At 38.5% G+C, this 24501-nt stretch overlaps 1 protein-coding gene across 1 annotated transcript; it reads left to right on the forward strand.

Moving 5' to 3' along the window:
- The first annotated feature begins 530 nt into the window (after positions 1-530).
- Positions 531-22527, forward strand: LOC148349712 (hexokinase-2-like). The gene is made up of 12 exons (XM_088321780.1): positions 531-560; positions 897-960; positions 2457-2536; positions 5707-5869; positions 6802-6950; positions 10107-10226; positions 10302-10397; positions 11504-11603; positions 11671-11854; positions 12441-12596; positions 14676-14909; positions 21814-22527. Exons 3-12 carry the CDS (start codon positions 2477-2479, stop codon positions 21995-21997), a joined length of 1446 nt encoding a protein of 481 aa, XP_088177906.1. The 5' UTR covers positions 531-560; positions 897-960; positions 2457-2476; the 3' UTR covers positions 21998-22527.
- The last annotated feature ends 1974 nt before the right edge of the window (positions 22528-24501 follow it).

Consider the following 24501-nt stretch of genomic DNA (forward strand, 5'->3'; position numbering starts at 1 on the left):
GGTTTCAATGTAGTTTTCTTTCTTTTTTAGATACATCTACTCTATACTTCAAGGTTTACAGTAACAAAATTTGTGTGTACGCACCTTTAGTTTACATTTTTCAAATCTTTATTCATATTTGAAATATGTTAAGGCATTTATCAATGTATTACAACCTAAGTACAGTCTGATGTTCTTTGCACCGGTAAGTATTTTATTATTTCATCAGGTTGGAGTTCTTGTGTTTCCTCACAGAGCGCGCGCTTGTGTGTGTGTGTGTGTGTGTGTGTGTGTGTGTGTGTGTGTGTGTGTGTGTGTGTGTGTGTGTGTGTGTGTGTGTGTGTGTGTGTGTGTGTGTGTGTGTGTGTGTGTGTGTGAGATAAATTGAGACATTCTTGGTTTTTTTTCTTCCCGACGATTACTCAAGTCTCCGTTTCACAAAGTCAGTGCTGCCCCCTTCATGTAACTTCTTGTATTTTTTTGGCTGTTTTGTCTCTTTTTTTTTTTTTTACAAGGGGTTGAGCTATTGCTTCTTCAAAGTTGATGGCTGAGCTCATTCATTCTGTGAGAGGACAAACCAGGTGAGTGCGTCTTTTTACACTTACCGATTGATTGGCAGATGTTTTGTGTCTAGTTGTATTGTTAATTAGTTTTTCATCATATATGCCAGCACCAAAATATTTTTTACTATAGTTAAGGTGCCTTCTTGTCTGAGCACACTCTATTATTCCATCCCACTTCGTTCATGTAGTCAAACTTAAAGACTTGGAAACGTGTTTTACCTGATTGACAAATGCTGTTGGGCTGTTAAGATTCCTCTGGCATTTTTTTTAGCTCTAGCATATTGATCTATATTCTTTCAGCATCAACATGAATATGCTATAAAAATAATGTAATCCTTTTTGACCTCTCAACAGTGTGCTCAAGAGGAAACTTGGAAAATCCAACAGGCGTTAACGGGAGTGTGTGTATTTAAGCCAGGTAGGGAAAAGTCATTGTCATGTTTGAGACCTTTGTTGGAATAGAAGAGTATTAAATGTACACCACACCTGAAAAACAAGCAATTCCCCCGTTCATTGTGACTCATTCCAATGTGAGTTGATGTAGTTTGCCAGGTTTAACTCAGATGTATCAAGAATCCCTGTTAATATTATAGTAAACACTTCAGTGGATATTTAAAAGTTTGTTAATAAAAAGTACCAATAATTTAAATTATGTTTTATTGCTTTTTTTCACTATCTTGCTGTGTGGGATAATTTGAATGGTTGTTCTTTAAGTAAGGGGAAATATAACCTTACCTCAAGTAATTTGCCAGCTAACGTCTACAGGGTTTGTATGTGTGCTTGAAATCCTTTATGCTTTAATTTTAATGTTGTGTTTTCAAGTTCAAGAGTATGCTTGAATTTTAGGTGAAGTGCTTGAAAATTCCATTGCCATGTTTTTGTGCGCAATAAATGTAAAGAAATTTAAACAATATGCGTGAAAATGATTCTGACACCTATTCTCGTGGTTTGTCATTATGGCATTGTGATGTGAAGCATCACCACCCCCTACTGTTTGCTCCCAAGAGGACAGCTCTATTTAGGAAACTGTCTTTTTTGGCTCGGCTCACTATAAAGAGCCCGCTCATTTGGCTCCCAAACGGCTCCTCAGACGTTTTGTTTTACAATGATCTATAATCAATGATAATAAAACATTATCCGCCAAATTCTTTATTAATTAGTAATTTCAGGTTTTGCTGGGAATTCCTGAAAAACACATGAAATATAAATGAAAATATTCACAGATGTACCCAAAAATATTAACATATATAACAATGTATCATTAGTGCTTTGAACAAATGATGAAATGAAGAAAAAAATCAATCACAATAAGTAAAACAAAAAGCAAAAGATTAGCAGTCGATAAAACATTGAATGCACTCTGCTTCTGAGCAACTAATATCATTTAAATGAGTCCAAATTTGGCTCGTTTTTCTTTTTTTCTACAAACACTACATTTCTTTTTTTTATTCTGTGTGTTTCTAAACAAGTGTGGCATAGCTGCGCATGCATTGTTGATGCAGAATTGCAGAGTTAATGTGAGTTTATAGCAGCACACTGACACAAGATTGTAGATCAAAGATAGGACCACCTCAAAATGGCACAAATTGCTATGTGTTAGCAGCAAGCTAGTGACTTTATTTCAGTCATCAGATTCCACCCCCCAAAAAATACCTTTTTGTTCAGTGCTGAATTTCTTCCTTTGAAGGTATTGGAAAAGTTGAAAAATTGCCCATGAAAGTGCTTGAAATTTGCTCAAATTTGGCCATGAAAAAGGTGTACAAATCCCACATATAACACATAAGTGGATCAGACTGACACCAAACTGTTGAGCAACAACATTTGCTTAACAACCCAATGTAATGTGAAACATGTATTTCTCTACTTAACTTTTGTTCATATGTATTAATTATAATCTCCTCTGGTTCATATCAGCATCAAAAACGACATTCAAGATGAACGGTGACGTACGCACCATCCACGTTGACGGTATCCCTCTGGACACGCTCAGTAAGGTGCATGTCAACCTTGACACAGTGTGCGGGGCATTTGCTCTATGTACTACATGCAGATCCGTTACGTTTACTACCTTGTAATTGTTGTTCTTGGTTGCCTCCTTGAGTTAAAAGACAGGAAATGTAGGTTTAAAACAAAGTTGATTTGAGTAAGAAAAGCATTGCAAAGCGCAATCAGTTAAGACGAGCAGTGTTTTTACTGGCAGGTCATTAAGACTATTGGGAACTGTTTTAATTTGTTTTATTTGTTTTATCCCCCATTGAATACTGAAACTTAGTCATGCTGAAGGAATGAAGTCGTGTAGCAACAAGTCCTGCGGAGCTCTGGAGACAAGATTATAACCAAATCCAAATAGCAACATCAGGCGTGAGCTGACAAGCTTGTGTCTATCGTACTGGAAAAAGTTACGTAGAAGTGACGTATAAGCGTTTTTATTAACGTTAAAGCAGATCACGTCGGCAACCTGATGAAATTCACCAACAGCAGCAGGATGTGATGAAATTGATCCTGTGTTGCAATGTACACAGGATCCCCGTTTACATATTTAACAAGCTTCTGTTTGCAAAATCAAATTCGTAGTACACACCTCCAGCACAGCCGCAAAGCACTTTACTATTTAATTTTTATGTCACATGTTTGTTTTTCCCGTCAAAATTCTGAGAACATACAAAAGTGAATAATATCAGGATGCTCTAAGTATTAGTCACAGAGCCTTTACATTTTCAACATTTTTACAAACATGTGTAATAACAATAATAATAATAATACTTTTTAAGCACTTTTCAGGACACCCAAAATCGCTGTTCACAGAACATAAAACAACAATAAAACTTCATTAAAGTGAACAAGCAATAAATAAATAAAAGGTAGTTTTTTATGGACAGGCAAGTCAAAAATAAAGATCTGCACACCACAACTTTTTTTCTGACCATATTAAAAGGTAACTAATGTTATTAAAGGTAGTGTCCCTAACTTCAAAACATTGTACTTGCTGACGCCTTTCTTTTGCTAAAATGATTGTTGCAGTCTCTTGTCAAGCTGCTTCTATGGCGTGTGCACGTACGTGTCTTTCTTGGACTCGTTCGGAAAAACTCTTCTTTTTTTGGGTTTTGGTGGGCATTTGGACTGCATTTAAAACAGTCCTTTTCTTCCTTACACCATTTTAATCCTAAACCTCCAGCAAGCGTGTGAATTCACTCTCCTTCCGCCATCTCTTCGCCTTCTTTCCTCCAGCCTAATTTGTTCCGTGGCTGGAACACCGATGATAAAAGTAAGATAAAAGCAGATAGGCATGGTGAAAAAAATATATGAAGACTCTTTGAACTAAGTTTGAATTGATTACACATACTTAATAGAGAAGATATTTAATCATAAACTTTTTAAAATAGTGACACGTGTGTGTGCTGGTTTCAATCAACTGCATCTCTGTTAAATAAGAATGCAGCCACATCCCCAGTTACAGCATGGCGGCACACTTGTTCTACAACATTATTGCAATGGTTTTGTTGTCACCTGTTTATAATTAGGTGAACTATTGTGACACTGCTGTAAAAATCAGATATACTGCAAAAAATATATATTATTCCACCTACCGATAAGCTTACTCATTTGATAAAAAGTATTAATCTCTTATGTTACTCTTTTTGCTGTTCATCTTCATTTGTTTTTAGTTCAATGATAAAAATAGTAACATTTTCTGACTAGTCAAATAAAATGAGAAAAACAAATGAAAATAAAAATGGTGAAATAAAAATAAAACTATAGTCAAACATTATCAAATGTATCCGCCGTAAGGACAAGATGTTGTTTTATTTACACAAAATTTAATACTTGAAAATGGAAAAATAATATTTAGATAATATTTAATATTAATATATGGGCAAGTGGAGGGCAACAACTTATTTTAACGGCTAAGTTTCATTTTGCTAGTTTACTAGATTTTTAAAATTATCTTTTTCTAATAAAAATATATTTTAATGTTTTTCCTATAAAACAAGAAAAGTAAATTGACCAAATGATCTGATATTGCAGTGACAAATTGTATGTATGTAATAGAGGGAGAGATAGAAATTTGCACCCATAGTATTTTATCTCCGTGCCATATGTGCCAATAAAAAAGGCAGATATGAGCCATATGTTCCTGACCCGTACTGTAGGACATTTCTATCAAAGGTAATGATTTTTTTTTTTTAAATAAATGCAAAGCAAATTCTCTCTCCGGCCAGTATATGGCAGCAAATATCTAAAAGCTGATGCCCAGCATGCAGTTTGAACGAGTACCAGAAACTACAATGACGCGGACTTTTAAACACTGGTGTTGCGTACCCAGCGACTGGGTTATGGGTACAAAGGCAGCTGGATCGAAATTGCACCAAGGGGGAATGAGCCGCGGACCAACGTGGAACATGGTTGGAATTGTGGTTGGGTAAGAAACGGGCCGACCTGAGGAAAACCGTAAGCCAACACTGAGAAAACGAGTGGCGGCGCGTAGTGATGGGCCAGAAATGCCGCGCTTCGGCGGAACGGCCCGAGCCCCGCCGAATCATGGCCATGACCCATCCGTAATAGTGCAGGCGACCGCTAGCCCAACTTGCGCACGCGCAACCCCCTCCGTTACGCTCCGTTCTACATACGAGTGGGACATGGGTAACATCTTCTCAGTTTTAGAAGGCCCAGCTCTTTTATATTTATTTTATTTTTTTTTCAAACCACTGTGCCAATTAAGGCAGAACTCTTTTTTTTTTTTTCATAGCTGCTGCTTGAGTTTGCATAGCGTGGTGATTTGGTTCAGTGGTAAAACACATTCAGTGCCAGACATGAAAATCATCTTTTGCCCGTTGTTTGTGGATAAATGTTATGCTTAGAAAAGATCCCTTGTCGTCTGTGATTATAATATTAAGGTAAGTTTTCTGAAGTAGTCCAAATGATAAAGCATAATACTGAAAAAAAAACTTTGAATTGAGTTAAAAAAAAAAATACTGATCCGGCCCAAAAGTCTGGTTCCGGCCCCCTAGCCAAACTGAGTTTGTCATCCCTAATATAGATGGTTATACATCTACTTCTGTTGACTTTTCTGTTTTCCCATTAGTACCCATTGATAATGAATGAAATGGATAAATTAATGATTGATAATGAAGCAAATTATGAAAGGTTCCTTTTTCCCATGCAGGTTCAAAGCTACCTGAAACCATTTATGCTGTCTCTGGAAGTCCTGCAACAAATTTCAGTTCGTATGGAGCAAGCGCTGAAGCGGGGCTTGGGGAAACATGCGCACCACAAGGCCTCAGTCCAGATGCTGCCCACCTTTGTCACGGCCACACCTGATGGCACGGGTAAATCTGTTAAATCTGTCATATTTAGCAGACCAAAAACTGAGCATGCTAATGAAAGGCTCCTGCGCAGTCTTGAATCTTGAGAAAGTTTTACATGTGATAAATGCAAATAAAGGCATTTTATATGGTCTTAAATTTTGTTTACAACTTTTAAATGTAACTCCCAAATGTTTTATTTTCCCTGTATAATTCGCATAATAGAGCTAATACCCGTGTTATAAAAAAACTAACAAATGTATGGAACATAGTGTGGTGAAGTAATATTTTGTCTTCTCCACCTTAAGCAATCTGATCAATATATGCAATATGTGAGTCAGAAAGTCCAGATATGCGCGTTTTCGAAAGTGCAGCATTACGTTGGAGCTTTACGTAGTCAGTCTCTAACCCGCTATCGTCATCGGAGTAACTTTGGAATGGGAACGTGTATGTTAACCTCATTGTGGTTGAGTGATTTAAAGTATAACTGGGTTTAGGCTGTACCAGGGAATGAGTGGGAGGGGTCACCCAGCTGACGCCCGAACCTGCGCGGCCGGCTAATGGCGGTCCATACCCGTCCTCGACCCCTGCGCTTTCTTGCTCACGGCCACTTCAGTCCCACCCTTATTCCAGGCTATTCCCCCTCGGTGCCAGTGCATTCCAATCACCCTTGCAAACCAAACCTCAGTCGTCAGGTACGCAATACCTTTCCCGCCTTTTCGTCGCTGGGTTGGGTATTAAAGTCGCAGCCAGGAGGCAACTAAGCGCCCTTCTCCCGCGTCTGTATGCCTTAATAGGTGCAAGACTGGTCTTAAATTTCATTGGATGTGGTCTTGAAAATGTCTTGGAAGTCCTGAATTTCAATGAAAAAATTCTGGGGGAAACCTGTAATACTATTACCAGCATTTTATCCTTTGATTGTATTCTTGGACAAAAAAAGTTGTTGCGTGCCGCAGAAAAAGGCGACTTCCTGGCTTTGGACCTGGGTGGGACAAACTTCCGAGTGCTCTACGTTCGATTGCTGGAGGAAGAGCAGAGGATGGTGAAGATGGACAGTCAAATCTGCGCCATTCCTCAAGAGATGATGCTAGGATCTGGAGAAAAGGTGCAAATGTAACAGGACCCAGGTGGACAGGATAGCTCCAGCTGGTGTTACACATTTGTTTTATATATTTTTGTTTTTTGTTGTTTTACCTCCTCTGCGAAATAGATGAAAATGTCAGTCTCGCACAACACAATTTAATTTTTGGGATTAAGGTTAATTTATTGAGGAAGTCTCACTAAATCACGTGAGATCCCTTTAATATCTAAAAATAAAATTACATTGCCATCAATTGGTCCTTTTCAAGAATCAATTAACAAATCACTATAACTGTACCTTCCAAAACAACTCACCTCGTGTTATTTGTTATCAAAATTTACAAATTAACATCACAGTACACTCTTAACCCATCCCAGCATAACTTAGCATACTCCACTCAAGGCCCTATTTGTTGCTTATGCAAATGGCTGACTCACTCTTACTATTTAATTTTTTGTAAAGTTTACAGACATCACAAACATCCTTTAAACATATTTCACATATTATTATCCCCACAGTAAGTGGGTTCCCAGTATATACATATCACTTGCAAAATACAGTAAGACCTCGGTTATCGCGGTTAATGGGGACCCGTTTAGACCCATTTAATGGGGAGCAAAACCACCCGCAAAAAGTGAAAATCTGCGAAGTAGCGACGCCCCTTAAAAAAGAAAAAATCTCATCTCATTATCTGCACCGCTTATCCTTATTATTCGCGAGCGAGCCCCTAACCCGCGGCGCTGGTACTTTTGGGCGCGATACGCACGACACCGCGACAAGCCGAGCCTGTCGGAAGCACAGCAGAATGCGCGTTCACGCGAGGGGGGGAGGATTTTGTACAGGAGTCGGATTTGGGCACAACACCTGTGCGAGGGGGGGAGGATTTTGTACAGGAGTCGGATTTGGGCACAACACCGGCGCGCGGTTTATGTGCGGCTTCCGCTTCACGCCCCCTAACCCCACAGGTCCCCCCTACCCCTTTCCCCTCGGCCGCTCGTCCGTCGGCCGGAGCCATCGAGGGCCGTGTAGCGCCATGTAGAGCCATCGCGGCCCGAGCGGGAGACGTGACGTTAGTGACTTTTTCATCCGCGTTAACAAACGCATTTTGTAAAATACGATCGTGCTTTATTGTTTAAATAAACGCATTATATAGCTTACGATCGCCCAATTATTTTAATTAGCTCGCTTTATGGTTTCAATAAGCGTATTATATAGAATACGATCGCTTTTGTCGGAAGCGCTGCAGAATGCACGTTCACGCGAGGGGGGGAGGATTCTGTACGGGAGTCGGATTTGGGCACAACACCGGGAAACGAGAACGGCGCGCCATGCTAGGGTCGTCGGCCGAGGGGGATTCCAGCAAAAAGTGAAAATCTGCAAAGTAGCGACGCCCCTTTTTTTTTTTTTTTTTTTAACCATTACAGACCGCGAAGCTCTGAATCCGCGAACGTCGAACCGCGAAGTAGCGAGGTCCCACTGTAGTTAATAAATGTCAGTCTCACACGACACAATTTAATTGTTGGCATTAAGGTTCATTTATCTAGCAAGTCTCACTAAATCACGTGAGATCCCGTGAAACTTAGCCCTATACTGGTGATATACTGGTACTTCTCTTACCCTTTATGCCATACAAAACTCAATACCCTAAAAATAATAATAAACTCCCCCAACAGTTAAATACTGATTACACAACATAAATCTCAAAACATAACATTTTAACTAGTTAGCAACCCTTGTTGCGCAAAAACTAAATAATGTGAGTACAAAACTGCAATGTCCCTTTTTCAGACTTGCGCTTTGTAATGTAAACCAGCATTACATTAAAATGTAGATTATTGTTGAGTTATTGGTTGTTATTTTAGTGTTTTCAGATGAACCCATTACAATGTTCACCATTGCAAATGCATCCAGTGGTGCCAGCTAGCAGCTTTTACTGGGTTTTTAACAGTCTGATCTTTTAAGTCTTTTATTACGTTTCTGTAGACTGCCACGTCTAATCTCATTGTAAACAATGTTCGCTGTTGTCTAGGTTAATATATAGGTTACCGGTAATTATTATTTATGATTATTTGTTAAATGCTTACTATAGTTCATTAGCTCAAATTAAAGACACTAAGAAATTGCTGATTATGTAATCTGTAATTTTTTTAATATCTGCAACTATCTACTAAAAGGAATTTAAACATTGACTGCTTCGGTAAAGCCTCTATTTGCATTCAAGTGTATTCGGACAATTCAAATTCACAGAAGAAAATCTCATCATCTAAAGACCATGTTAGTTTGTTCGCGATAAATCCAAAGCTTGTTTTTTTAAAAAAACAAAAACATTTTCTGCACTATAAAGAACACTGATTTTAAAAATGGTCATTTAAGGATTAATTTTCATATATACAAAGAACATGAAATTTGCATAAAAAATAAAAATAAATTCAAACTAACATCAAGGGGCTCATTTATAACTGGTTTCTGTATTTTGTTGTAATCATAAGTTTGCATTTTTTTATGTACAGTAAATTCTAGTGTATAAGGCGCAATTTAGAATTTCTGGCAATTTTTAGGGGCGCCTTGTGGTCCAGAAAATACGGTACCTTGAGAAAATCAATCCGCAAAACTAAACATTGTCTGAAAAAAAAATAAAAGATTTAACCATGACCCAAATATGATTAATCACTATTATGGTAATATATTCGTTTATAGCACGTGTTAACGCGCAAAAATTCCATTTCATTATCAGATAGACGAGTTGTTTGCCTCATCAAGCATTTTTGTGTTTATACCTTTCAGGATGGCTTTCTATTTTCTCCATTATCTAACGTTTTTCACTAGTACTTTGAATAATATTACTGTGATAATAAGATTAAATCAAATGTGTTTTTGTTTGTCATCTATGTTTGTCATCTATATCACTGGTGGTCTAGTGGTTGGGATTCAGCGCACTCCTGCTGTGACCTAGATTTGATTCCTGTGCATCCAATGATTTGTAATTGTTGTCAGCAATCAAACATTGCACTAATACAGATATAATAAAACGTGTATAACTCGCACCCAAACTTTGAGGGGGGTTTTTTGTTGGTAAAAAAAATTGTGTGTTCATACCCGAATAAATATATAATGTATTTAATTTGCCTGACAGACCTTTTTTTACTTACTGTAAAATGAACATTGGCTGGCTGTTAACAGTTGTTCGACCACATCGCCGCCTGTCTGGGGGAATTTCTGGACTCGCACAATCTGAAAGGAAAAATTCTCCCAATGGGCTTCACCTTCTCCTTCCCCTGCGATCAGAAGGAAATTGACAAGGTCTTCCGCACCCACACACCAGAATTGACTATTAACAACACATGATTTGAAATCTTTGATGTATGTCGGCCGCAGAGCATCTTGATCCGCTGGACCAAAGGCTTCCAGTGCTCAGGAGTGGAAGGGAAAGACGTGGTCAAGCTTTTGCGAGAGGCCATCCACCGACGAGGGGTGAGTGAATCACACTGGCCACCTAGCACCACCTACGCGAGGTTCACACGGCAGAGAAATCTGATTTTTTTTTGTCATGGACAACGCCTGTATCTGACGTGTTAAGGTCCGTCTGAACGGCACAAATACACTTTTTTTTTTGACCCAGGCCACTTTCATATTTTGGAATGCGATTTCTATGTTAACTGTCAAGGCGCATTCACGCGACTTGCAAGTTATCGATAGGCGACAGACATCACTATTCTGCCTTCATCAGGCGAGAGGAAACGCAGAATTCAAAAACCATGGTGGACAAAAACAGGAGAGTGTCATGATTTCACCCAATATTGGAAGATGAACACTTGTTTATTTTGTGACTCACGGAACCGCCAACATCCCATCTCACACAACTGGTTTCCTAACATGTTGCTCACCGTCACTGCTGTGAACATCAGAGGTGCCCATTGATAAAGCGATTGTATCCTTCAGTAGTAGTTAACAATAATTACGGACAGAATTCAATGTGGGGAAAGCGAGGTTTAGACGTAATTAAAATTTGCAGGGACAACGCTCTTCCATTAACATCCTTGAGGACTCCCACAAACTTCGGGGTGCTCTACGTTCGATTGCTGGAGGAAGAGCAGAGGATGGTGAAGATGGACAGTCAAATCTGCGCCATTCCGCAAGAGATGATGCTAGGATCTGGAGAAAAGGTGCAAATGTAACAGGACCCAGGTGGATGGGAAAAAAAAATCTGAAATTAATATTTAGCTCTGCAGTATGAACCGAGCCTCAGTGAATTCCCTCCAGTGTCTGGCGCGTTACTGAAAAAAGTAAACAAGAGTTCCTAGTTACTTTATTTAAAAACTATTTTGGCTTAATGCGACAATATATGGTAAGGAGAATTTCTATGTGAGGATAAATTCAGTGTTCTTGTACTCTGTGCTTGAGACAGCGCTATCAGAAATCAGACCTGTATTTAGTTGTACTTCATAAGTAAATCGATTGAGGGTTGTATGTCACAATGTATGTGATGCACGTTACAGTACTTGTTAGCGAGAAAAGTACTTGTCTTACATTGTAGCGAGTAACTCCCAACACTAACGCCATTGGCCATTATCTTTCAGGACTACGACGTGGGCTCTATCGCCATGGTGAACGACACAGTAGGCACCATGATGAGCTGCGGCTATAAAGACCAAAACTGCGAGATTGGCATGATCATCGGTAAATAAGACGGAAACGCTCTGCTCCGGTTTTGGTGGCCAGCTAATGATTTGTGTCTTTGTTGCAGGCACGGGCACTAATGCTTGCTACATGGAGGAGATGAAGAACGTCAAGCGTGTGGAAAGCGAAAACGGACGCATGTGTATCAACACTGAATGGGGTGGCTTCGGTGACAATGGTTCACTCACTGATATTCAGACTGAGTTTGACGTCATGGTGGATAAGACATCCATCAACCCTGGCATACACACGTACGTCACTCTGATTTTTTTTAAAGTACAGTGTGTATTATAATTGCCTCCTCGTGGTTAAAGGGATTATAAAATACCTTGGGAACAGAATGTGTAATATTTTTCCACACAACCATGCAGATATGTTGCTAAATATTCCATGCGCTGGGAGACTCGAGAAATTAAGTTTCAAAGTTGAATGATTTGGCATATATCCTCTATAGTTTTGACGTCACTGGACGAAAACCAAACTTTTGACTCAATCGCGCGTCTGGTTAAAATAACATATAAGAGTAATCTCTCTTCTTTTGTGGGGCACAGCAAATAAAATAGAAGAAAAATGCTGCAATTTGGTCACTTTTAATATCCGTTGTTTCTTCCTTTTGCTTTGAAGCACTTGTTCAAGGTTGTACGACACAATAAAGTTCCATTTAGTTGTCAAGTATTACACACTGTACCTTTAAAAAAGCATTAGGTTCATAAAGCAACAACTGGGTAGATTCTAGGCCATAATGCCTAAACTGGGGGACAAACAAGCTATCCTCCAGTTGAGCTTGCCATTTGAGGCAAAAAGTTGACTACTGAAAATCTTTGTCGTTGTGTGCAGCTTTGAGAAGATGATCAGCGGCATGTATCTGGGTGAAATTGTGCGCCTTCTTCTAGTAAGAATGACTCAGGATGGGGTGCTGTTCAAAGGGAACGCTTCAAAGGAGTTGTTGTCGACGGGCAGATTTGAGACCAAGTACATCTCCATGATAGAAGAGTAAGGAGTCCTTCTTGGTTTGCCAAAATATAAATCTCCATCACTTGTTCTTTGTGTAATGGGTTAGCAAAAAACATGGAAAATAATTGGGATAATCCTAATTCAAAAATTAACTAATCTTCATGCCACTATACTGTGCTGAAAACCAAACTGTGTTATGTGGTTTGTTGGGCTTTGCTTCCCTCCAGTGGTCATTTTAAAGAAGTGCTCTTAAATGTACACGACTTTTTTTTACACTGCTTAGTGTTTTTGGAGGAATTTTAGTCTTTTTTTTTTAAATTTAAAGATTTGGATGAAAAGTGATAAAAACCATGTTTTTTCAAATATATGAAAAGCCTAAAATATTTTATACAAAAAATATAATACAAAATTTGCCTCATACAAAAATATAATTAAAAATATATTTTAATTCGTGTTTCTCTTTTTTTCTTTCATATATTCTCGGTTAAATACTTCACAATACCTTTTTATCTTTTTAAATCCATCAATACACGTTTTTGTTTGACATCAGAATCTTAACCTTCTTGTTATGTTAACATCCAATCTATTTTCATGTATTCCCCGACCATTTATAATTTTATTTCTGTTCATTTTCTCACTGTAAAAGTTGTTTTTATATACATCAACATAAAACATTTTTCTTTTCAGCTTCTGCCAACTGACAAAAGATCCTTCTAACTGGGCTGATAGCGAATAATAATGATTAGTTTACTTTGGGTATAGATTATTAAAGAATAAACAGACTGCAAATTGCCATTAAATGACTAATGATTTATTCTAGCTACAGGAGCCAGTAATTTTGTATACTACAGTTGTACCTCTTCGTTCCTTGATCATGCTCGTAGCTTGAATTGCTCATATCGCCAGCAAATTTCCCCATATGAAATAATTAAAAACTAATTGGCACGTTCCCGACTTCCTAAAAGCTCAAAAGTAAACCCAAATTAGCTATAAAAATATCTTCCTGGTCAGCAAAAACACATTAAATGGTAATTAAACATTAAAAATACAGTAATATCGATACCACCGGTGTTTTTTTGGTAAAGTGTAAAGTACGTATTGCATTCAATGTTTTCGCGATTTTGATGAGCAACACTGTCAAATCAATCATTGCCCCAATATATACCGTAAGTGTTCAAATAATATACACAGTAGCTCTTTTTGAGTTTTTCCCTTGCTCTCATGTAGGTTTTATATCAGGTGATTGTGTAATAATAGTCTGTAGTTTGCAATAATCTGTGGTCTGTGCAGCCCTTCGAGACTTCTTGTGATTAAGGGGTATACAAATAAACATGATTTGACTTGAAAGGACCACTAAGATGATATTAATCAAATAAAATCCAAGTTTATTATGAGCACTTAACAAAGGTTTTGCATGTAGTGCGGAGGCAGGGGTGTTGCTGTTTGCAAGGAAGAGTGCCAGAGATTGCATACCTGTCAATTTATACGCGTTCTCCGTATTTTAGTTTTTTTTTTTTAATCATTTCAATTAATACATGCCGTATAACAATTATTATACAGGAAGATTTAGCAGACAACAATGTCATTATAGATTGCTAATATTGTCGGAGTACTATACATAGCCTGTCCTGCTGTGAGTAAATATATACGTGTTCGTAAGGTTTACGGCCATACCACCCTGAGGACGCTTGATGGGAGACCGCCTGAGAATACCAGGTGTTGGAAATGGGCGCACGCAAATCATTTGTATGGCCCTTAATCACAAGAATTCCCAAAGAGCTGTACAGATTACAGACTATTAAGGACTACTATTATCATTATTATTATAAAGGGGAACAGATAAATTGAAATAGAATATTATTGCTTAAGTAAGGAGGATTTGGTGGAGGTCGACAGGTATGAGCAATTGGCGGAGGTTGACATGTATGAGATCAAGGGACTGTTCATCATGCATAAGCACTTACTGTAAAGTTACTGTAACTTAAAATAAAGGTACATACAAAAATAACTAAAATAAAAATGTATTATGCCCCAATGTTTATTTTTTTGCCTGTAGTAGTGTGCTTGTGTAAAGGGATGCCACTTTTTTAGACAATTATTTTGTTAATTTTATTTTAGGGAGCATATCGGCCTGGAGAACAGTAAGAAAATCCTGAGCAACTTGGGTCTGGTGTGGGACGAGGTGGATGTGCGTGTGGTGCGTATGATCTGCGACACCGTGTCATCACGCTCAGCTCGTCTCTGCGCTGCCGCCCTGGCTACCCTCCTACACCGCATTAGGGTTGGCCGCGGCCTGGACCACCTCAAAACTACAGTGGGAGTGGATGGATCGGTGTACCGGAAACACCCAAAGTAAGAAATCCCTTTTCATTCACTTGTTCATGAACCGCATTTTCCAGAATATAAGTCACAGGGGAGGGGGGTTCTGGTCGGCCGGAAGTGCAACTTAGGCTAGGTTTACACTGCAGGAACGCGACCTGAATACAGTCTGAACAGCACTTACCAGTTTCACGCCAAACCCAGGTCACTTTCATCTGGGGTCCTAAATCCGATACACATCAGATCTTTTGGAATGCGGACGAGACACATTAATGCGACCTGCATGTCACTATCCTGCATTCAACGAGTATGGAGCACGCATAGAACTCAACCATGGCGCACGAAAACACAGAGAGCATTCAATGGAGGGAAAGTGACGTTTTGGATGAAATTGATATTTGGGGGGGCAACTCTGTTCAACCTCCACTAGCACAATAACTTTCTAATTGCTAGATATGCTTTGCCGTTAGCATCCATGAGTATATTCCTCAAAGACTGAGCACATTGCATGTGACGTCACGTGTCCTCTTCTGCGTATGGGGGACACTTGTGGCATTCACACAGGAGATCAAGTCGCATACAATTCGCATTTAGTTGGAAATGTGAACGATCTCACAAAAACTTCTGATTTCACAAAAAAGATTGCAATTGAGCATTAAGCTCTGCAGTGTGAACCTAGCCTCTAATCTGATGAGACTATGAGATGTAAACATTTGAACACATTATGATATGATTAAGTTTTAAATTTTTACTATCAGTTCTGTGGTTAAGGGATACAATCTCCTACCCACCCACTGTAAACCACTTCACATGTTATTTTAGCTCCAAACCGCAAGAGGGTGCTCTAGGTCTTTTAACCGTAGCCCGTTGTGTGTGGGACATTTTTTAAAGCAAAAGTAGAAAACTGCTTATTGTCTTTCTCTCGAGTTGGAGGAGTTGTTTACTGGTAAAAGTGACACAGAGGACTAAAATTTCATTGGATTTAGTAATCTGGATTTAATCTGATACTTTGATAAGCATGTTATCTATGCTTGAGTTATCTGAACAATTCTTAATGTGTTACGCCGTTACTGACGTATTCAAGCGTGTCTAAGATATGCATGTATGTGTAATGTTCTTATATCGTACACTTATTCAGCCTGTTGTTCTCTTATTTTTATTTTAGATTACGTACTTTTCAAGATGACGTGTATGTTTTTGTGTTTGGTTTTGTCAAACTTACTTTTCCCAAAATTGAGACTCTGGGTGTGACTTATGTTTTTTTTCCTTTTTAATTATGCATTTTTTGGCTAGTGTGCCTAATACTCTGAGACTATAGTCCCAAAAATGTGGTAACCATTACCCAGACTGCTGCTTTTCATAAAGGTGGGGTGCATCGTTAGAGGTATCCTTAAAAGTAAAATGTAAAATACATTGTCTATTAAGTATTTGCAAAAAATGCCCAACTGATTTGAAAGAGCCCTTAGGTTTTACCTCCACTGCGCCTATCTGCTTTCATCTCACTTTTAGCAAAGCGGTTTGGGGGGGCGGAACACAGAACGAAGGAGAAATGTGGGCACGGGGAAAGTGGTTGAGAGTGACATCATGCTCGTCCCCACTTATTCTAGGGATTTATATTTTTTAGACAGACGTTTCATCATTAGCTTTACATTCGCTTGAATGGTAAGGTTTTTTGGAACATCTTGCACTATAAACTTAAACAAATTCCAACCCCAAACTGTTAGCTATCAAGATAACATTGGCAGTTGTGTAATTTAGCAGTCTGCCTGCTACTTTCAAATGATTGTAGAAACAGTACAAAGTCAATCATTTAAACGTGGGGTGAGTTGTTTGAGGTGTCCTTAAAAAAGTTGAAAGTGAAATATTTTCTCTGTTAGTGTGTGTTAACAATGCCCAAACTTCAAATAGTAGTTTATGCCTTATTTTCCACTGTGCCTATTTGCTTTTATCCTACTTCTAGGAAAGCTGTTTGGCGTGAAAATCATTAAGTAGGAGGATTGTCGGGTGGGTATGGTGTGACGTCATGCTCATCCCCGCAAGATATTTTTTTGCTTCTACTTGTTAGTGTAGCATGAAAATGGTAAAAGTAAGAAAAGGCCTGCTTTAAGTACAGTCCAAACACCAACCCACACCCAAAGAAAGTTAAAAAAGAGTTTATTCGAGCGTGTTTAAGAATACACATACTTACTGGACTGTCTCAGAAAATTAGAATATTGTGATAAAGTTCTTTATTTTCTGTAATGCAATTAAAAAAACAAAAATGTCATACATTCTGGATTCATTACACATCAACTGAACTATTTCAAGCCTTTTATTATTTTAATATTGCTGAATTTGGCCTACAGCTTAAGAAAACTCAAAAATCCTATCTCAAAATATTAGAATACTTCCTCAGACCAAGTAAAAAACTAATTTTATAACAGCAAAACTAAATCAAACATTTGAAAATGTCCATTGATGCACTCAGTACTTGGTTGGGAATCCTTTTGCACGGATTACTGCATCAATTTGGCGTGGCATGGAGGCAATCAGCCTGTGGCATTGCTGAGGTGTTATTGATGCCCAGGATGCTTCGATAGCGGCCTTCAGCTCATTTGCATTTGCAGGTCTGGTGTCTTTCATCTTCTTCTTAACTATACCCCACAAATTCTCGATGGGGTTCAGGTCAGGGGAATTAGCAGGCCAATCAAGGACAGTGATGCCATGGTCAGTGCACCAGTTACTGGTGGTTTTGGCACTGTGGGCAGGTGCCAGATCATGCTGGAAAATGAAATCCTCATCTCCATAGAGCTTTTCAGCAGATGGAAGCATGTAGTGCTCTAAAATCTCTTGGTACACAGTTGCATTTACTCTGGACTTGATGAAACACAGTGGACCAACACCAGCAGCTGACATGGCTCCCCAAACCATTGCTGACTGTGGGAACTTCACACTGGATTTCAAGCAACTTGGATTTTGCTCCTCTCCAGCCTTTCTCCAGACTCTGGCGCCTTGACTTCCAAATGAAATGCAAAACTTGCTTTCGTCTGAAAAGAGGACTTTGGACCACTCTGCAACTGTCCAGTGCTTCTTCTCCATAGCCCAAGTCAGGCGCTTCTTCCGTTGTCTTGAGTTCAGAAGTGGCTTGACCACGGGAATACGGCTATTGTAGCCCATTTCCCGGACACGTCTGTGAACTGTGGCTTTTGATACCTGGACTCCAGCTTCAGCCCACTGTCTTTGAATCTCCCCCAAATTCTGGAAGCGGCTCTTCTTCACAATTTTGTTAAGGCTGCGGTCATCTCTCTTGGTTGTGCAGCGTTTCCGGCCACATTTTTCCCTTCCAACAGACTTTTTGTGGATATGCTTTGAAACTGCACTCTGTGAACAGCCTGCTCTTTGAGAAATTTCTTTTTGTGTCTTACCCTCCATCAGGAGGGTATCAATGATGGTCCTCTGGACAGCAGTCAGATCAGCAGTCTTCCCCATACTTGTGATTTAGTTTACTGAACCAAGCTGAGTGTTTTTAAGGCTCAGGAAACCCTCGCAAGGTGTTTCGAGTTAATTAGATGATTCAGGTGATTAGTTGAATATCCTACTTGTATACTTTTTCATGATATTCTAATATTTTGAGATAGGATTTTTGAGTTTTTTTCAGCTGTAAGCCAAATTCAGCAATATTAAAATAATAAAAGGCTTGAAATAGTTCAGTTGATGTGTAATGAATCCAGAATATATGACATTTTTGTTTTTTTAATTGCATTACAGAAAATAAAGAACTTTATCACAATATTCTAATTTTCTGAGACAGTCCAGTACACCAGCATCATCAACGAGCTGACTCCGGTTGCAATAATGGCTCGGCCTGGAGATGGCGGTAGGGAGTAAAAAAAGGTTCCAACGACAACTTCTTTAAAGAAAAATAATATGGTTTCGCCAGATAGTTAACTGCCGTAAGAACTGCCTATGAAAACACTTATTATAAGTTTTGTTTCACACACCAACGGTACTGAGCGGAAATGACAAAAAAATAATGTATTTATCACAAGAACAACAAGTACCTTTTTTGTCGGGAGAAGATATTCATTAAATAACTGTACTTCATTCCACTTGGCCTTGTAACTCAGTAGAACTCATGCTAGTTGCCTGAACTTATCCACAATTGACCCAAATTTGCCGATTTACCATATCAATACATCTTTTAGTTGGGCAATCTAGTCCCCCTGTTGCATTTATATCGATACAAACCCCTTGTAAGACGTCATTTTTTGGGGCTCTCGCAACCCTGTACCAGTTTTGTTTTCATTCAACATCGTTTTCGGATATGTCAGTATTCATGTACATCAGGGTGTGTACAAGTGCTTGAAGCTCATGAAAATCCTTGAAATTTAACTTTGTGCTTTCAAGTGTGACGTATTGAAGCTGCGTGAGCATTGTTAAAGCAGAATGGCAAAATTTACGTTAGTTTATAGCCGCCCATTGACTCCAAAGATCAAAAATATGAACAACACAAAATAGCTGGATTTCCTTCTTTGGATGTACTGGAATTATTGAAAAATTGTCTTTGAAAGTGCTTGAACAGTTCTTGATTTTGGCCATGAAAAATGTGTACGAACTCTGGTACTAGCACGTGTATCATGAACGTGCTCGACTGAGGCTGCAATGATGACACAATCCAAAAGTGGTGGCTGCGGATAAGAGTTCCCAAATCTGTACTGCTCCTTTACAGTGTTCATACACTTTTTCATTCAAGCACTTGTTGAGGACTTTCAAAGCCTATATTGTAATTTATCCAGTACCATCAAGAGAAAAAAAATCCAATGTAAATGAATCCATACCCCTTGTTGTATTAAGGTGACTGACTAATAGCTGCCTTAAGGAAAAACAACTAGAAAATTAGATAGACCCTAAACCAAATATTGCTATTCCTCATTCTTTTAATGAGGCATAGAAAAGGAAGCTGAGTTTTTGTGAGAAAGGAAAGTCAATTTTGGCATAATTTTTGGGTAGACTTTTTGATTTTTCTTTATTGTTGGACTTATACACACAGACATAGATTGAGTCAATAAATTTAAAAATGACACTCTGCAGAGCTCTTCTTACCCTAGCCACCACACCTTTGACTGGTTGTCCTCTGGTAGGTGCTACAGGTTCTTTAAAGCGAGGACTAACTGGCTCAGAGACAGTTTTTTCTGCAGGGTCTTTACCACCCTAAACAAGTGCCAGGGTCCGTACGGGTGCTTAAAATCTTTGGAAATGCTTGACCTTTAATGTTGTGTTTTCTAGGATTGAAAAGTGCTTACATTTATGGCAAAGTGCTTGTAAATTCTTAAAATATTTGCCATATTTCTCAAAAAGTCTCCTGAAAAATGATGCAGACACTGCTCTTTGGTGGCTTTGCTTTGACATTGTATTTCTTCTTCCCTCTTGATTAACTGTAGCCGGCATTAGTTTGTACGCAATTGTCCTATGAAGTGTCATCACCCCCCACGGGGCGTGCCAAATAGGACAGGTGCGTGTGTAACGGGACACAGGTGGATGGTCTAGCTCCAGCTGGTGTTACACATTTGTTTTATATATTTTTCTTTTTTTTCTTTTGGTTTTGTTGTTCTTTTACCTAATCTGCAAAATACAAAATAACATTGCCATCAATTGGTACTTTTCAAGAATCATTTAACAAAAACACCATAACTGTACCTTCCAAAACAACTCACTTTGTGTTATATGGTAACCAAATATACATATTAACGTCACAGTACACTCTTAACCCAGCCCCGCATAACGTAGCATACCTCACTCTGTTGATTATGCTAACGGAAGACTCACTCGTACTATTTCACCTTTTGTAAACTTTACAGTCATCACAAACAACCTTTACAAACATATTTTCACATATTATCATCATCACAGTTAGTGTGTTACCGGTATGAACATCTCACCTGCAAAATAGATGGTAAATGTCAGTCTCACACAACACCATTTACTTGTTGACATTAAGAGTGATTTATTGAACAAGTCTCATTAAATCACGTGAGTTCCCGTGAGACCTGCCCCAAAACACCTTTCTCTGACCTGTGAGACTATGTCATCTAGTGGTGATACACTGGTACTTCACTTTTTCTGCTTTACAAAACAACACCAAAACCCCAGAATATAACATTTTAACTAGTCAGCAACCCTTGTTGCGCCACACCTGCTACACATAAACAGGGCTTTGAAATCTGTATTAGTGCAATGACTTTGTATCAATTATGGAGATTTATCATCAGCCATCCACAAATTTAAGGGAGCGTTTTCCAGTGGTAAAATGTAAGCTACATATTACCGTCATTTTACCCAAAGCTTATATGTGGATAGATTTGTCCCCAAAACAAATATATACGCAATTTACTCAAGATCTGAGAATCATATATCTTAACAAATGAAAATCCAATATTAAAAATTGCATATGTAAATTGCAGATATATATATATATGTGGCTCTGCAAAATACATGATTCATACCATATTTTTTTTTATATAGATACTGGGTAATAATTAGTTTTTAAAGTCTGTAAAAAGGGCTTGAATTTGGCCATGAAAAAAGTCTACAACCCCTAAAGTGCGCAAAACGGGGAAAATGTATATCTTGCAACTAAATTGGGAATTTTGGTTGTTGCTTAATGTTATTGCACTACTTTTCGCTGCACTATAATGTGGTATTTTCCATTGCACAACTATTCTGTTGCACTTAGAACTTGGGCCAGTCTCCAAGCATTACGTTGTAAATATTTTTGACTATCCTGATGGTCTTTTATCTTGTTTTCCCTTTAAAGTCTTTATTACCTTTTTACCCTGGAGTGCCATTTCTAATCTTGTTCCATACAATGTTTCACAACATTGGTATTAATGACAATAAAGAGCATTCAATTCAGAACAGAAATTCATTTTGCAAGTTTTTTATATTTGTTCGCCCGCAGCTTCAGCGAAGAGCTGCAGGCCACAGTGCGCCTTTTGGTGCCCGAGTGCAACGTCACCTACTTGCTGTCGGAAGACGGCAGCGGTAAAGGGGCCGCCATGGTAACGGCTGTGGCGCAGAGGCTGGCCCGACAGTCCCGCCTGCTTGAAGATAGCGACGGTGAGGACAGCGACGATGAAGACTAAATCAGCAAGGCCTCTGACACTAGCTTTATTTAATGACAGTGCTTTTTTTTGAATACGTCTTTTTTTATTTCTTACTTTCCTTGGGGTTTTTTAAATTAACTTTTGATTTGTTGAAACGGTGTATGGCCCAGTTGAAAGTAGAATAGTTTTTGTAATAAGTATGTGTTGACAGTTTCCAACAGATTTTCAAGAGCCCTTATGCTTTATTTTCCACTGCGCATATCGGATTTTTATCAAAGCTGTTCAGGGCAAAGCACATTAGGTTCGGGAAATAGGGGCTGGTGGGAGTGCTGTAGAATGATATCAAGCTTTTTTTTTATAATTTATAAGTACAGTCTAAATGCCAAACCAAACCCAAGAAAGATGAAAAGAGAGTTTATCCCAGCTCATCTAAAATGCACATACTTGCATGTGCATCATGATTGAGGTGGCTGAGGTTGCAATCACAACATGATAGCAGCATAGAATAACAACGTTTCAAATTCAATTAAGCTGCTTTAGTAAATGTTTGCCTTCTTTCCCTTTTTTTTGAATAAGATAGATAGATAGATAGATAGATATATACTTTATTCATCCCCGTAGGGAAATTCACACTTCCAGCAGTCTACCCCGTTGTTTATTAACAGATTAACATGATGCCCGAGGGTGCTTGTAGCGGAGTGGATGACGTCACGCCAGTCCAAAAGTTCGACATTCCTGCGGCAGATGGAAATCTTTTCTTTGTGAAAATCCAGGGATACACCACCTTGTGTTAGCAAGTCCGCCTCCTCTCCGATTCCCCCCGGCTTTCATGTCTCTGTTTAGCGACGTTGAAGCCGGATTTCTCCAGGTGGCTCCGGGTGGCTACACGTTAGCGTCCGGAATGCTAAACGTGAGCCACGTTTCCGCAAAACACAGCAACTGCGCTCCCTGTGCGCTTCGATGTTTTCAAAAAGCACTCGATGATCCTATTTGGTCGTGAGTTCGCATTTACCATGATTACGGATGGTACCGAAGACTTATAACGCCGCTAGCCGCTTCGCTAGCTTCGGCTTTTCTTCCACCATGGGCCCCTTCATCACGCCGGCACGAGAATTCCTCAGGGCAAGGAGTTGAAATACACGCATTTCTTGTGCGTTAAAACCCATGTCCATAGGATAGAAGTAATCCATAGTGTAGTTGTCAAAACGGGAAGAAAAAACACCGAAGATAGGAGCAGACAATAAAACAGTTGGGCAGCTGCTGGAAAAGGCAGCCGCTCGTGGCAGCGCCGCTTTAATCTTACATCCTCAAATTTCTCACCTTAATTCGTGGTTTTAATTAAAAATCTGAACTTGTTGAAGCTGTGGAATTGCTTTCTTGAGAGAAAAACATTCACAACACGCAACCTTTTTCCCCTTTTGTGTTCTGAATGGATTTTTTTGACCGTTTTAAAAATGAACACAAAGCATAAAGAAATGATTTAATGTATATTTTTCTTCATTATATATATTTTTAAAAACCTTACGGCTTCAAAGTTTTTGAGATTTTTTTATGATTATTTGTATGTATTTTATGTAAAATCTTTTAACACTTATTATTGAGAATTATTTTTTTAATGCAATTTCTCTTAATGGAAAAATATTTGAAAAAGAGAAATTTTCCGTAGGGCTTTTAACCAATCTAGTTTAGATTGCAAAACTGTTTGCATTTTTTTCTTAATTGAAGGCAAGACAGTTTATTTGCAATATTAAACAGGTTGGGGTTTGGAAAACACAAGTGTGTGCATATTTGCATTCATTTTATATCAGCATTTGATGTTTTGGCACCATTGCTTTGTTGTCCTCATGTTTTACATATATTTCATTTTACTCAAAAATTTATTTTCTTGGTTATTGTGATCTTTGTTTTTGCATGACAAAAATTTGCCTTTTTTAATCTATGGTATCCGAAACATTTACAAAAAATGTGCATTCTTGTGTCTTACAGTTGTTCTGTATTTCTTTAAGTGTCCGTTATCAGCCGTATAGTTTGGCACCATTTTTTTACTATGATCAAAGAACAGTGTTGAAGTAAGGTGAGCAATTTAACCCCTTTCTGAAGAAAAGTAGTGCTTTGTTGCCATCTTGTGGCTTTTTTTTTGGGGTGGGGGGTGCAAGATGGCATCCAATTGGCTTGCATTTCATTTTTATATCAAACCATGAATTATTTATTACCAATTCTGGTCCGGTGGCAGTTGAAATATTGGCTATTTATATATTTTTGTATGTGTTTTAACATCACTGTAGCCAAAGACTTAAAAGTAACAGTGCACTTTGCACTCAACATCGCAAATGTATTGCAGCGTGCATTTATCACATTCCACACATTTTAAATTCTTGAGACATTAAATGCATTTTAGTCTTATAGACCATAGGTTCTCTTGTCTGTGTGTTTTAGGCATGTATTACACACATCCATTTCTGATATAGACATTACATGCGCTTGTTGTTTTGGCCAGGAATTAATATTTCCTTTGTGTTCTTGATATATTTTGGACTGGCAGC

This window comes from Urocampus carinirostris, chromosome 17, assembly GCF_059441175.1.
Source record: "Urocampus carinirostris isolate Australia breed hairy pipefish chromosome 17, RoL_Ucar_1.0, whole genome shotgun sequence".
NCBI lineage: Eukaryota > Metazoa > Chordata > Actinopteri > Syngnathiformes > Syngnathidae > Urocampus > Urocampus carinirostris.

Bases quoted from the DNA above. Each gene is read 5' to 3' on its own strand.
- LOC148349712 (XM_088321780.1), top strand. From the start codon at position 2,477: ATGAACGGTGACGTACGCACCATCCACGTTGACGGTATCCCTCTGGAC. The intron at 11,604-11,670 runs GTAAATAAGACG...TCTTTGTTGCAG, and splicing joins CGAGATTGGCATGATCATCG to GCACGGGCACTAATGCTTGC. The intron at 14,910-21,813 runs GTAAGAAATCCC...GTTCGCCCGCAG, and splicing joins GTGTACCGGAAACACCCAAA to CTTCAGCGAAGAGCTGCAGG.